The 14,240-nt window shown below is 33.5% G+C and overlaps 1 protein-coding gene across 6 annotated transcripts in view; it reads left to right on the plus strand.

Moving 5' to 3' along the window:
* The window catches only part of Dzip3 (DAZ interacting zinc finger protein 3), a 60,410-nt gene that overhangs the window by 18,403 nt on the left and 27,767 nt on the right, over positions 1 to 14,240 (plus strand). For 4 of the 6 annotated variants that reach the window (XM_052159111.1, XM_052159106.1, XM_052159107.1 and 1 more), the window contains 7 exons: positions 2,475 to 2,589; positions 4,567 to 4,686; positions 5,804 to 5,905; positions 7,106 to 7,198; positions 7,918 to 7,970; positions 11,260 to 11,336; positions 12,915 to 13,532. In XM_052159111.1, coding sequence (XP_052015071.1) covers positions 2,475 to 2,589; positions 4,567 to 4,686; positions 5,804 to 5,905; positions 7,106 to 7,198; positions 7,918 to 7,970; positions 11,260 to 11,336; positions 12,915 to 13,532 — 1,178 coding nt within the window. The remainder of the gene's footprint in view (positions 1 to 2,474; positions 2,590 to 4,566; positions 4,687 to 5,803; positions 5,906 to 7,105; positions 7,199 to 7,917; positions 7,971 to 11,259; positions 11,337 to 12,914; positions 13,533 to 14,240) is intronic. The other 2 variants (XM_052159109.1, XM_052159110.1) reach the window with 2 other exon arrangements.

Below are 14,240 nucleotides of genomic sequence, written 5' to 3' on the forward strand. Positions count from 1 at the left end.
ACTGGGGTCAGTGTGATGCTTTGAGGAATGTAAAGATCAAAATGGAAAGATGGTTCTCTGACAGTGTCAGATACTTAACGTTACCCAAATCAACACAGACATGCATATTGTTACCTTTCCTCGGAAAGGCAAACTACTTTTCTTCTGCCTTGATTAGAGTTGAAAAGAATCTATTCTCTAGATCATTAACTCTAGAAAGCCATTTAATGTCAAAATCATTACTTTTTATTTTTAAATTGTTTTTCTGTATTTCTACAATGACTCAATCAAGTGTGGTTTGTCTTTGAAAATGGTAGGTTACAGACAGAGATTTGGGTTATAATATTGACTCTCTAGATTACATAAAACAACTTACCAAAAATAAATATTTTATACAACTAATCTTGGAATAAATTAGAAGTAAGCAGAGATAAATGTTGGTTGGATAGCAGAGATAGCAGATGGTGAAAGCTGGGGCAGGAGCACGGCTGTGGGCTCTCCGGGACTGTGAAGGACATCACTGAGCCTATCCAGGAGAAGCGCTTGGTATTTTTTTTTTTAATGTGAATTCTTTTTTTTAAGATTTATTTTATTTGTTAGTTATACAGCATTCTTCCTGATGTATGTCTGCAGGCCAGAAGAGGTGTGAGATCTCATTACAGATGGTTATGAGCTACCATGTGGTTGCTGGGAATTGACCTCAAGATGTCTGGAAGAGCAGCCAGTGGTCTTAACCTCTGAGCCAACTCTCCAGCCCTCCTTTGTATTTCTTATAGCATTCCTCAGTATCTCTTCCAGGAACATTGATTGTCATGTCCTGCACTATAAGAACAGACCTGCCTGGGGCAGCAAGGGAATAGAAAAGACAAACACATGGACATAAACTGGGATCAGGTGGTCTGGGCTCCTACCTAGAGAAACCACAGTTTCCTGGAAGTTTAGCACATTTATTATATAGAGTTGAACAGACAGGCAGGGTTATGACATAGAGCTGAACAAGGAGGCAGGGTTATTACTTTTATATAACCAGTGACAGGGTTTATAGCATACAGCGGGATCAAGGGGGAGTTTTACCTAATGTAAGGAGGAGCAGTCTCTGGAGGACAGTAATCTTTAGGCTATAAATATCCAGATGCACAAAGCTTTGTTGTATATTTTGTGTACACAATTGTCAGGACTCACACATGGTCGGTCCTCTAAGGAAGGCTTTGCCATCCTTCTGAACCTGTGGCTGTGGGATCTTTGACAGGACTGTGACCAAATGCACTGAGGAATTCACTCACTCAGGGCTTTCTTTATTCACTCCCTGTAAGTGATAGGCTTGGTGTTTTTACATAGCAGCAGGTTTTTTAATTGTTGGCCAAGATTGTATCAAAGTTTTGGAAGCATGTTGGCTTCAAATGATCCTGTGAGAATAGTGAATGTTGATGTCTCTGTGAGTTGTCCTCTACCACTGTCTCTTTTCTTGTATTTGACCCTTTGTTTCATGGCCTTAGGCTTTACTCCCATGTTTGTTCTTCTGTGTCAGTCATAGTGTGCATTTTATAGGTGAATATGGTTTTCTTCTTCTTCCTAAACTTAGACTTTGTTTTCTGTCTTGAGCCATTATGCCTGACCCTAGATGTCCTGGGCCCATGGGCAGTAAGTGGAGAGAGAGAACGATCTGAAGAAGATGGTCATCTTTTTTTGGGATATGAATCTCTGATGATTATTTTTAATGATCTCTAAGAGAGGCCATTGTCCTCTAGCAAGGAAGAACAAGTCTTTGCTTGTCAAATTGCAATTTCTGAGCACATTCAGAGGCATAGCCTCATTTCAGATCTCTGTTTACTGATCTGATTTTAGCAAATAGTCCCATTGAGGCTGGGACTGACATTCCATTACAATTGTTTTACTTTTTAATCACAAAATTCTGGCCTCACGTATGGCATAATATGCTGTTAGACTACTTTAAATTTACCATAGAATACTATCTTTGTAGCTTTTACTACTACTGCTGCGTCCTACAACTCAGAGCTGTCCTGAGTTGATAATAGCCTGCCAAGGCTCTGCATTTGTTCTCATTTACAGTTTGTCCTATCTTATAAATACATTTGGCCCTTATTTTCAGCACAGATTGAGTATAGGAGATGAGAATCAATTTAAATGCTGCCTTAGAGGCCTTATGGCTTTCAAAGTGCATGCTAAATTAATAATTGGCTGACCTATACCTGTCATTCTCTTTCTTCAAGGCCTCCAAGACAGTTAACAAAAGCCAACCAACTCTACAACCCCTTTAATTACCATGGCCCCCATACTGTTCAAGCTTGAGCTACTACATAACCTAGTGCCTCCCCTTTCATCCCAGTCTACCACAGGTGAGAGTCCTAGTATTTGTATTTCTACAGCATGCCAGAGGTTATCACCACCTTCCTTGGGTTCCTTGTTTCCTCATTGATAAACTGTATAGTACCAAATTCTAGTTCAAACTAACCTTACTTTAAACTTCCTTGCAGATATAATGGAGCACTGCTAGAATTTTACAAAAGCTTACAAGAAATAGGAGATACAGATGATAATTGGTTTGAAGTAGATCCTACAGATGATGAAGATTTACCTACAACCTTCAAAGTAAGAATTTAAGAATAGTTTGCCACCTATGACTAATGAGACTCATCTTTAACAAGTAATATTAAAATCACGTATCTAATTATATTCTAAAGAAAGTACATTCCTTTATTGGCAGTTAGCTATTTGTGTAAGATAACCTTATTTTCATTACCTGGTGCAGAGTGTGAGTACAGTCAGACAAATAAGAAGAAGCACTGTCATCATTTTCAACTCGTAAGAAGACTTAGCTGAAGTAGCTGAATACTTGCCTTTTTTAAACCCACTTGGAATAGTGAGCTTGTTTTTAAATTATATTGGCATTATTTATTTTTAGCTTAATTTACAAAATACTTAGAATACTTACCCTTACCCTTTTATTTAAAAAGAAAATTTATTCCTTTTTATTCCAATGGAGAAACCATTCTTGTGTTTTTATACACATGTGCACATACATGCTAATATTTCCCTGTATATTTATCTCTAGAGAGCTTCTTTATGAATATAACATCTCCTTAGAACTCACATATAATTCCACTTCTGCACATATGTACACACTTATATTGCCTGGCTTTTATTATATTGGCCTCACTCTTTTTTCTTCTAGCTTTTATCTTTTTTTCTGTACAGGTTTATACATCAGAACTGAAGTTTTACCTACTCTAGGTTTTCTCCCTTTTTTGGTTGGTATAACTTACTGAGATCATTCAATCCTCAAAATAATGTGATTTATGAACTTTATGTATTGTCTACAAATAGAATTGTAGCTTAAAATTAATTTTTCTTTATTAAATATTTCTGCTGGATCCAGGAGAGATGTCTCAGTGGTTAAGAGAACTGGCTCTTCTCCTAGAAGCCCTAGATTCAATTCCCAGAGCCAATTTGGCAGCTCATAACTGTCTATAACTCCAGTCCCAGGGGATCCAGTGTCCACTTCTGTCCTCCATGGACACTACCAACGCATGGTATACAGACAGACATCAGCAAGACATCTGTATACATTAATAATTTTTACTGTTATTTTCTATCCTTTAATCTCATTTAAAAGAAATCTGATATTCTAATTTTTAACCTTTTGAATCTAACCTATTTTTTTCCATTTTCTAAGAGTTTTTCAAGATAAATTCTCAGTTTTTAGTTTCTTGGGTGCTTATTTCACTTATATTGCTTTTATAATGGTTTATGTCATTGTTTTTTGTTGTTATTGTTATTATGTCTTCTGTCATATTTTGATACATATATATTACTACTGCTTGTTAAATAGCCTATAATAGTGGTTATTTATATAAAGTATATTATATATACTCTTAGTATATTAGATATAATACTATTTGATATCTTACAGGATTGTCTCTATAAAAAACATTAAGGCCTTTAATCTAACTCAAATAAGATAATGTTCTTTGCTTACATTTAGTTAGTTTGAAATGAGAAATTGTATTCTAGGCAGTACTTGACATTGTAGAAATAGTTCTGTGATACTTAATGCCTACTGTGTCATTGTCATATTACCCCACTCTAATAGTTCCACCGTCAGTGTATCTTGCTTAGCTCCATTTTTGATTGAGATGGATGGATGGATGGATGGATGGATGGATGGATGGATGGATAGATAGATAGATAGATGCATACATGCATACATAGACATACACATGCACACACACAAATACATACAGTTCTTGATAGGAATATATTGTGGGTTAAAATAATTAAAAGAAATATAGCTTCAAATATACGTGCACCTACTTTCTCCCGGTAAGGAATCCATTCTTTTCAATGTAGAACTTTCCTATTTATATACTTTGAAAACGGTAAAATTTATCTTGTTACTATTTACCCCTCCACACACACATGCACACACACACACACACACACACACACGTATATATACTCTAGATACGTATGTATGGGCTCTGTATATATCTGACTTAAGGTAAATTTTGGATATGTTACTGACCTAATTATAACTGTTTCATAAGAATGTACATTTCTAAATTCTAGGATAGCCTCAATAATTATATCAGAACAACTGAAAGTAATATAATGAAAGAGACCATTTGCAGTTATCTTGATTGTGAGCGTTCTTGTGAAGCTGACATTTTAAAGAACACCAACTATAAGGTAACATAATTATTAATCATTTTATTATTGACAACCAATTATCCATTTTAAATTTAATAAAATTAAGCAGTTAAAAATTTTTTTATTATTATTATTGTTGTTGTTATATTAAAATTCTCCATAGGGTATAGTATGTGGCTTGGGACAGAGATTTACTGAGGTAAGTACAGATTCCTGGATTTTGTCACAGCCCTGGGTGGGGAAAAAAAAAGAACTGGTCATACAGTTAGGAGATAGCAATGGTTGGTTCTCCTTCTAGTAAAATTAGAGAAAAGGAGGTGAAAAGTTTGTAAGAGCCAGACGCCCAGAACTCTTGCTGCTACATAGTGTTCCCTAGACTTGAAAGGGAAAATCCACTCTTGAAATCTTAATGTATGGTTGCTTAAGCACAACTGGCATAATGAACAGCAGTCGATCTGCCAGTGCAAATGGAAGATTTCACATAGTCCCCCCTAAGATGAAGAGCTATTTGTAGTCAATGCCTGCTAAAGAAGGAAGGATCATTTTCTTCTAAGGAGGCATTCCAGCATAAAGTAGTCAGCCCAGGGCACAAGCATAGGCTTGCAGACTGAATGGAACCAATAGTTATTATATATACATATATATGTATGTATATAATATATATACAGGTATGTATATATATGTGCATATATATATACAAATACATATGTATGTATAATAATAAGTAAAAGATAAATTTCGGAAAGAGAAGGAGGTCAAGATTGATGTGGTGCCAGTGCTTATGTATGAAGTCCTCAAAACTTAAGATTGTAATTTCCACTGTATAATGAGAAATGGTAAAAATTGAGAATAGTGACATATATACTTAGAAGTGGGCAGTTCTCGGGTCTCTAACTAAATGAGCATGTTCACTGTGAGTCTTTGGTTGAGGAAAACAGGTAAAAGTAGAAATGTGAGCACTTTTCATCTTGTGATCTTATTTTTCTAACTTTAGTAATTCAATATCAGAAGTTCATTTGGTTTCTATGGGCTCTGCTATGAAATTTTGTCTTTTGTAAAACAGAATAATAAAAAGAATACTCTATAAATTGACAGATAAGAAAAGGTATGTTTTTTTTTTTTACCTGAACTATATTTCTTTTTTTTTCCCTACAAGGGATTTTTTCAGCTAATGTGCAGTAAAAGTTGCTGTATTTACTTCCATAAAATTTGTTGGAAAAAATTCAAGAACTTAAAGTATCCAGGAGAAAGTGATCAGGTATTGCACCATCTCCCTCCATAAAGCTGTCAGTCCATGGCACATCTCTGTCTTGTGCCCTGTTGTTCCTGTGGTCTTCCCATTCACTCGCCTTCATTTATCCCCTCCTTTTTTTTTAATCCCCTCCTTTTATTCTCAGTTCTCTGGTGATTAGCTTCTTGTCACCCTCAGTTTAACTATTAAGTTTTATTTTAAAGATAGAAAATAAGAAAATTTAGTGTTCAGGTATGGAATTATTTCTATTTAGTTCTGATAGTCATGATGAATTGAATGCTTACCACTAACATTAAAGTAAGATTCAGAGACCTATTCTTTATTCATTTTATGGTCATATTTGCTTTATAACTTTTAAGTTCTACGAGTTTTACAAGTTCTACAAGTCTAGTTTGAACCACTTATTTACATTACATTATTTTTATTACATTAGACTGATAACTTACTATGATTAATATTTCTAAGTTCTAAAGTGATAGTAGACTGTACATATTTCGTAGGGTTTGTGTATGTTGAAAAGAACAGACAAAGGAATTAAATTGGCATGTTATACTCTAACAGTAAAACAAAAGGCATTGCTACTCCTTTTGAAGTGATAAATATGTTTAGATTATGTGGTTCATGGAGCAATTGATATTCTTCAGTATTCGACAGAGAAATAGAGGAAATAGAAGTAAATTTTCTATTACTTCTATTCTAGAAGTATTGCTTCTATTCTAATTCTTTTCTATTCTACAAGAATAATTCACAAGATCAGAACCAGAGAACTCCCTGTTTTTATTCTTCCCCTTTCTTTAGAATCCTTAGCTAGCTTATAAAAATTTAATACTTTCTATGATCAGTTAATACATGTTACTTCAAGTTTCTTTCAACAGTTATCATGTACACTTTAGATTGTAACATAGCTCCTTAAAGAGTTTTAAGTTTACATACTAAAGTGCTATAACATAAATACACATTGATAATAAAATGATCTGAGCAGCCTGTCCATAACTGTTTGTTACAACACACACACACACACACACACACACACACACACACACACACACACACACACACAAAACAAATGCTCGGAGCAGCCAGTCTGTAACTGGTTATTCACATATTTCAGTTTGTCATGTGACATAATCTGCTTCATTCTTTCAGTGGCTCAGATTTTTATGGTACTGATTTTCTATATCTATTGCTTTCTATGAACAATTTTAGAGTTTTAGTGGGCAAAAATGTTTGAAAGAAGGATGTCCAGGTGACATGGTCAGGATGCTACAATGTGATGTGCCTGGAATTGTCAAAATTTTGGTGAGTTTTTTTCCTTGCCTGCATTATAAAAAGAAAATCTAAGAAATACAAACAGATAATATACCATCAGTGAACTACAGTTGAGTAATATATTATAGACCAAGAAAGATAAAGTGTAATAATTTAACTGCCTTTTTTGCCATCTTAAATTAAAAATAACTTTAACCATTTTGAATCTCTTTTCTCTTTTGGTGGACCTGAGAGTTAAATCAAGGGCCTTGTGCATGCTCAAAGTGACCCTACTGCTGAGCTGTATCTCCACACCCAGAACCTGTTTATTCTGGAAAGAACTTCCTAATGCTTGTTTAACATTGCATATCTTAAATAAATAAATATATTAAATAAATATGTCAAATAAAATATAGTATTCATTTTAGTTTTAAGCAATGCAATACTTGAATTTTTAGTTTAAGGTAAATAAAATTAAGACTATAAATGAATCCTATTTCTATTATTTACCATACTATTTATTGAGTTATCCCTTTTATATTTTAACATTGACATTCAAGTCATATGAATGATGTAAAACTGGCTGCTTTTAACTATTATAGTTTGTTATTTGAGTGGAATTTTATTTTGGTTAGATTTTAATTGTATCATTTGTTTTATACTCTATGTGGTTTTATTCTAATTACTTTTTTGTAAATATGGAAGCTAAGAAATTAAGGAATTTTGAAAATTGAACTATTTTAGGGCTTTTTTTTCTTCATCACTTGCAGTTTGAAGTGGTAAGAAAGGATGAATATATAACCATTGAAAACTTAGGAGCAAGGTAAGCGCGAAAAGAACATTCCGTTGACATTTTTCTTCTGAGCTTGTATGTGTTGCTCACGCACACATCTGAGCTTGTGTGACCTGCTGCTCTTGTGTTCTCTCAATTTTAGAGCACCTGTTTAAGAGTGTTCTGTATGAAAAAAGTATAGCAGTGAGTTCTCATTTGCTCCTCTATAGTAAATATTTACATTTTAAAGCAAAAAGGAAAACTCTTAACTATAAAACTAATGATTTCCTGAATACAAACATATTTTTCCTAAAATGTTTATTGTTACAATATAAAAACTTCAGTTTTCAAAGCTATATAGACCCCAAAGCTTGTCTTAAATTTAAAATCTTTCTACTTATTTAAGAAAAGCATGTTGCTCAATAATACTGGTGTATATGTTAAGAAAGACATTTATAGAGGCTCAGAGTATTGCTTTTGAAATTAGAAGCTGAAATATAAAATATTCTTCTAACTCATTTCTTCTCCTTTTCTTATATGTGCATACACACACACACACGATCCATGTTAAATTGATTTTTTTCATATAGGTGACCTATACAGATCTAGTTTCATTTTTTAGATGTCCAGTTTTCCTTTGTTGTTGTTGTTGTTTTTAAGGTTTACTTTTGTTTTTATTTTTAAATTATATGTGTATATTATTGTTCTTGTAGATATTTTCATGTCTGAGTGCATTTGTCCAGAGTTCAGAACAGGTGTTGGTTCCCCTTGAACTGGAAATAGATGTGTTTGTGACCCTTTTTTTCTTTAGCATGTTTTTGAACATTTGCCATTAATCCAGTGGATATAGCTACCATGGTTTATTTGTGGTTTCTCTGCTGTATTTCATTAATCTATACGTCTCTTTTGTCAGTACAGTGTTTTTTTTTCTTTGACTGTTTTAGTATAATTAAAAAGCAAATATTGTTAAATCCCAAACATTCTTCATTCTACTTAGAATTGTTTTGTCTATGTTGGGGTCTTTATTTCTATGTGAATTTTATGATTCTTTTCTCAAGTTCTGTAAATATTAAAGAGTTTTTGTAGATATTACATTGCATCTGTAGAACGCTTTCAATAATATGGCCATTCTAAAACAACTTCTTAACAAGTCTGTCCTTATCCTTGCTTTATGCTAAAGCCTGTTGTTTATTTAACTGTCACTAGGACTTTTTAATGGTAAGAATGCAAATAAATGATTTCTGTGTTTAACAGTATTTCAGAGACTTCACATTGCTCATAACAGCTTTGGGTCTTGTTGACCTTAGTATATCCTTTACCATCATTCTGCTTTGACTGCATATAGTGAGCTTTAGTTTCTTGAGTGTGTCATCTTAAAGTAATCTCTGGGATTTACCTGGAGGCAGAACAGTTTCACTCTCAGAGCTCTTTGATACTGTTTGGTTTTGCCTCGTTAACGAGTACAGGGGTTTCTCATAATTCCTTTTATGTACCTCTAAACATTTGTGTTTATTATACTTACATGCTCACCAGAAGATAAGCATTTGACAGTCATCTCAGTGAGGGCAAGAACGTTGTCTTGCTTACTAGTTTGTACACATTATGCAAAATATTGCCTGAGACATAAGAGCATGGTATCTTTTCTTGACTTGATTTACTTTGAAAAAGTTATCTGCTGTCTGTACTTTATCTCTTTATTTTTAAGACATTTTATTAGAGACTGAAAGCACATCATTTATGCAACCTCATAGATAGAATTCTCATTATCCCTTACAATCCTCCATCAAGTCTCTTTGTCGGTAGTAACATTTCCACTTATTTTGTACCCATATATTTCAACTTGTATATCACATTGAAAGTTGTTTTTATTTTTGTGGATGACATAGATTATGCTCTTATTTCTAATTTGTTAATCTTTGCCTTTATGTTAGTCTTTATTCCCTATATAATATTCTGCAATTATTCAGATAATTGATTTGAATCTATTATCTTTTATTTTTTCCATCTTTTCCTTGTTTTATTTGTGTGTCTTATTAGATTTCTATGCCTGAATATATGTGTATGTACAGGAGCTTGTGAAAGTCAGAAGAGGTGTCAGATCTCCTGGAATTGAGTTACAGACAGTTGTGAGCCACTGTTTGGTTGCTGGGCACTAAATTGGGGTCTTCTGCAAGAGTAGTAAGTGCTCTTAACCACTGAGCCATCTCTTTACACTGCTCTCCTGTTAGTTTTATGCCATTTAATGAAATGATTGCTCTAGAATTTCTAATACACATTTTAACGTACTATAATCTATTTTAAAAATTGCATAATTTTTGCTTATAATAGAGTTTGTTTTCTGTGCAGAACCTTGTATATACAGGCACATTTCTTCTGTTCATTCTTAAATTATGTATTGTGCGACTCATTCGTATTATTTTCATGTTGTCATTTGCTTTATTGCAACATTTATACCACTGTTGATAGATACTTGGATTATTTATCATTTTAAACCATATCAATGGTGGTAAATATGAATATATGTATTATATATGAATATAATAGTTGCTTAGCGTTGGATTTTTATACCTTTCAAAACATATATTCAATGTGATTAGATACTATTAATTTTTTATACATAGTTTTACCAATTTACAGTTCTTACCAACAGTTTTAGATAATTCTTTTTATTCAGTCTGTACTAATAATTCACATTGTTTGAGCTTTAAATTTTTCCACACTTAGAATACAATGTCTGATCAACAAACAGTAGCTGCCTTGACATTTACTTCTTAATATTAGTGTTTGGGGTTTTTTTGTTTTGTTTTGTTTTGTTTTTATTTTCATGGTGCAAAGTTCATTTCAAAGCAAAGATACAGAGTTTTCACTTACTGGCAACATTTACCTATTAAATAATTTTTTGTGCTCCTTTCCTCCATTCATTCTAATTATGAATATTAATATTATTATAAGAGCTTACTCATTATTTTTAAACATCACTAGAAATTGAGTAAATTGAGTTACATTTATTTTTTTAATTTTAGTGATCATGATAGGATAAGAAAGATTTCTTGTTTGATATTTATCTTTACAATGCTTATTCTTTTATTTTCCTTTTTTCAATTACCACATAGTTTTTGCCTCATACAATTCTTTGTGAATTTGTCAGGACTCTGTACTTCTGAATTACATTGACAATTTCATTGTAGAGTTGTCACTGCTTGTGATTTTTATTTTTATTCAAATTGTCTTTTCTTTTACTTTCAGATTATTTCTAGGTTAACAAAATCCACAATGCTGCTTATTCTAAAATTTTGGACTAATTGGTACTTTTCAGTATAACATTTTTTTCCACTTGCAGTTACAAGAATTTGATGTCTCTGGAATTAACTGACACTGATATTAGACCGAAATTCAATTTAAAACCAAACACAAAAGGTACTATTTTATTTTTGTGACTCCTACTGAAAATATTAATTATTTTTTAACTGTCTCTGTAAAATATCACTCTGTTAACAGTTGTACAATATTTATTGTTACCATTCACAAGTTTCAGTATTACATCATCAAGCAGTGCTTGATGCATTCTAGAACTCAAAGACTTAAAAATCAGCAAGTGTATGGCTCACATATTACTTTGGCACTGCAGAGACATGCTAACTCTGGAACATGCTGTGAGTCCACTGTAGGATTTACCTCAGGAAGCTTTCATCCAGCCCTCCTCCTTTTGTTACACGTTCCCTTAAGAGAGCAAGTGTGTGAGCAATCTGAGATGCAAGGGATGGACATTTTGGAGCTTGAAGCCAAGCAGTCTAAATGCACACGCCTGCTCTCTAGGGGTGTCCAAGGAAGTACTCTGTTCAGCACTCGGAGACCATATAGGCCCCTGGTTTCATGGAAGACAAGTTTCATCAGCCCTTTTTACTGATGCTATATATTTGCTAGCCTGCTATATATTTGACAGTTTAGAGAAGCCCTTATGAGACATTTACTATTAAATTGTGCTTTCACAGTGTATATCAATTATATAAGCAAAGTTATTAATTTAAAAGTCTCTTAAAGAGAAAAACCATGAAGGATAAAAATAATAAGGTATTTTTCTATAATAAACACATCGTTTACTACTCCTTCAAGAACTACATCCTATCATAGACTGACTTCCTACTAATTTCAGCCTGATTTCCTCTTGAAGTACTACTAAACTGGAAAATACTAAGTAGTTTAGTCTGCTGCCTCATTACATTTCATTGTTGAAATACCAATGTAATTATTCAGTTTATTAGATAAATGCTTCTTAAATTCTATCATCTGATGATAAAAAAAAATCAAACAAATAAAACTGCACATGTCTATTTAATGGGTAGGTTTGAAGTGGTACTCAAACTTCAAAGTCTCAGGTAGGTGCCAGTATTTCTGGTCTGTGGACTGTGCTTTGAATAACCACAGCTCTTTAGATACCTACATAGGCTAGTATATATCTGAATCTTCTAATGATCGACAGTAGTGGTATGTACTTTAAATGAAGTGACCTTTAAAGCTTGGCTCTTGCTCACTCAGACAGCTATACTCAGTGAGTGTTAGACTGCATGCACGGCTCTTCACACACGAAGTTCTGCAAGGACTGATTTTGTGGAAAACATTAATAAAATCATTTATGTAAATTATAATTAAACTAAAAAATTACTATTACAGACTAATTCCAGGATTTCTAGAACTACTTTGCCATTATGTTGCAAAGTAAATAAATAAATTTAAATAAAATCACAGACGGTTGAAAGCCTTCTGGGTTAGGAGAATCTGCAGTTCCTTCTGCTTAGGAGCATGCTCTTTTTGTCCTGAGATTTTGATAGCTAGACAGAAAGCAGCATGCTTAGTGAGCACTGACTATGGTAAAATTCTTCTATGCTTCATTCCTCAAAACAGTTCCTATCTGTAGGAACTTAGGTGCAATACAAGCAACTACATAGAAAAAGAACATTAATATGGATTTTTTGACTTCTCCAAATTCATTTTCAGATGAAGTGCCTATCTTCAAACTTGATTATAATTATTTCTATCATCTGCTTCATATAATTATTATTTCTGGTACTGACATTGTCCGGCAAATATTTGATGAGGCTATGCCACCCACCCTTTTGAAAAAAGAGCTGCTTATACACAAGAGTGTGCTGGAGCCCTACTACAATCATCTTTGGACCAATCACCCTTTGGGCGGATCATGGCATCTGCTTTATCCCCCAAACAAGGAGCTACCGCAGTCCAAACAGTTTGACTTATGCCTCTTATTAGCGCTCATTAAACATCTGAATGTATTCCCTGCACCCAGAAAAGGCTGGGATGTGGAACCACCATCTTCTGATCTCTCTAAGTCTGCAGACATTCTGAGGCTCTGCAAGTACAGAGATATACTTCTCAGTGAGATTCTGATGAATGGTCTCACTGAGTTTCAGTTCAATTCAATCTGGAAAAAAGTTTCTGATATTCTTCTGCGCCTTGGGATGAAACAAGATGATATTGACAAAGTCAAGGAGAATCCCATTGAGAATATCTCCCTTGATTATCATCAGCTGTCCATTTATCTAGGCATACCAGTACCAGAAATCATCCAGAGGATGTTATCCTGCTATCAACAAGGTACTAAATAACTACTTACATTAGCCAGCAAACCATTTTTGAATGTCTGTTCTGTGTTTAGGGATCCTTTGTTTTCCTATTTAGGGTGTTAGAGCCTTTTTTCAATATGAGAAGACACTAAATTTTATGATGTTAGATACTAATAAAGGAATCCTTTGGAAGCCTTAAACAATACATTTACCCAAATGTTTTATATATGTATATGTATATATGTGTGTGTGTGTGTATATGTGTGTGTTTATATATATACACATTTATGCATATATACATAAACATATATATGTATACATACATACATACATACATGCGTACATCTGGGGAAGGGCTCTGAGCACTAATTAAGTCTAGACCACTTCAAGCAATTTTCATTTAAAGAGCTTATGTTCAAATACCTTTATTACCTCCTTTCATGGTACCTGTTTATCTCTTTTCTTAATCATTAAAATTTCAGTTTTCATTAACATGCCCAACAGCATCCAATATTGCCACTATGTCTCTGTGAAGATATTTTTCATTTTAGGCTTTACTGTTTAATTTGTAGGGCCTAATACAGCCTGTTACATATTGCAGATGCTCAGTAGACTGACAGACAAGGACAGGGAATGTATTTGGGGTAATCTGTATGGCTTGAAAGACTCAAATCTTCAGTGGAAACTTGCTGTGTATTTCATGAACATTCCTTCATAGTCTTAGAATATTTCTTTGTAG

The sequence above is a fragment of the Apodemus sylvaticus genome, chromosome 15, assembly GCF_947179515.1.
Source record: "Apodemus sylvaticus chromosome 15, mApoSyl1.1, whole genome shotgun sequence".
In the NCBI taxonomy this organism is placed as follows: domain Eukaryota; kingdom Metazoa; phylum Chordata; class Mammalia; order Rodentia; family Muridae; genus Apodemus; species Apodemus sylvaticus.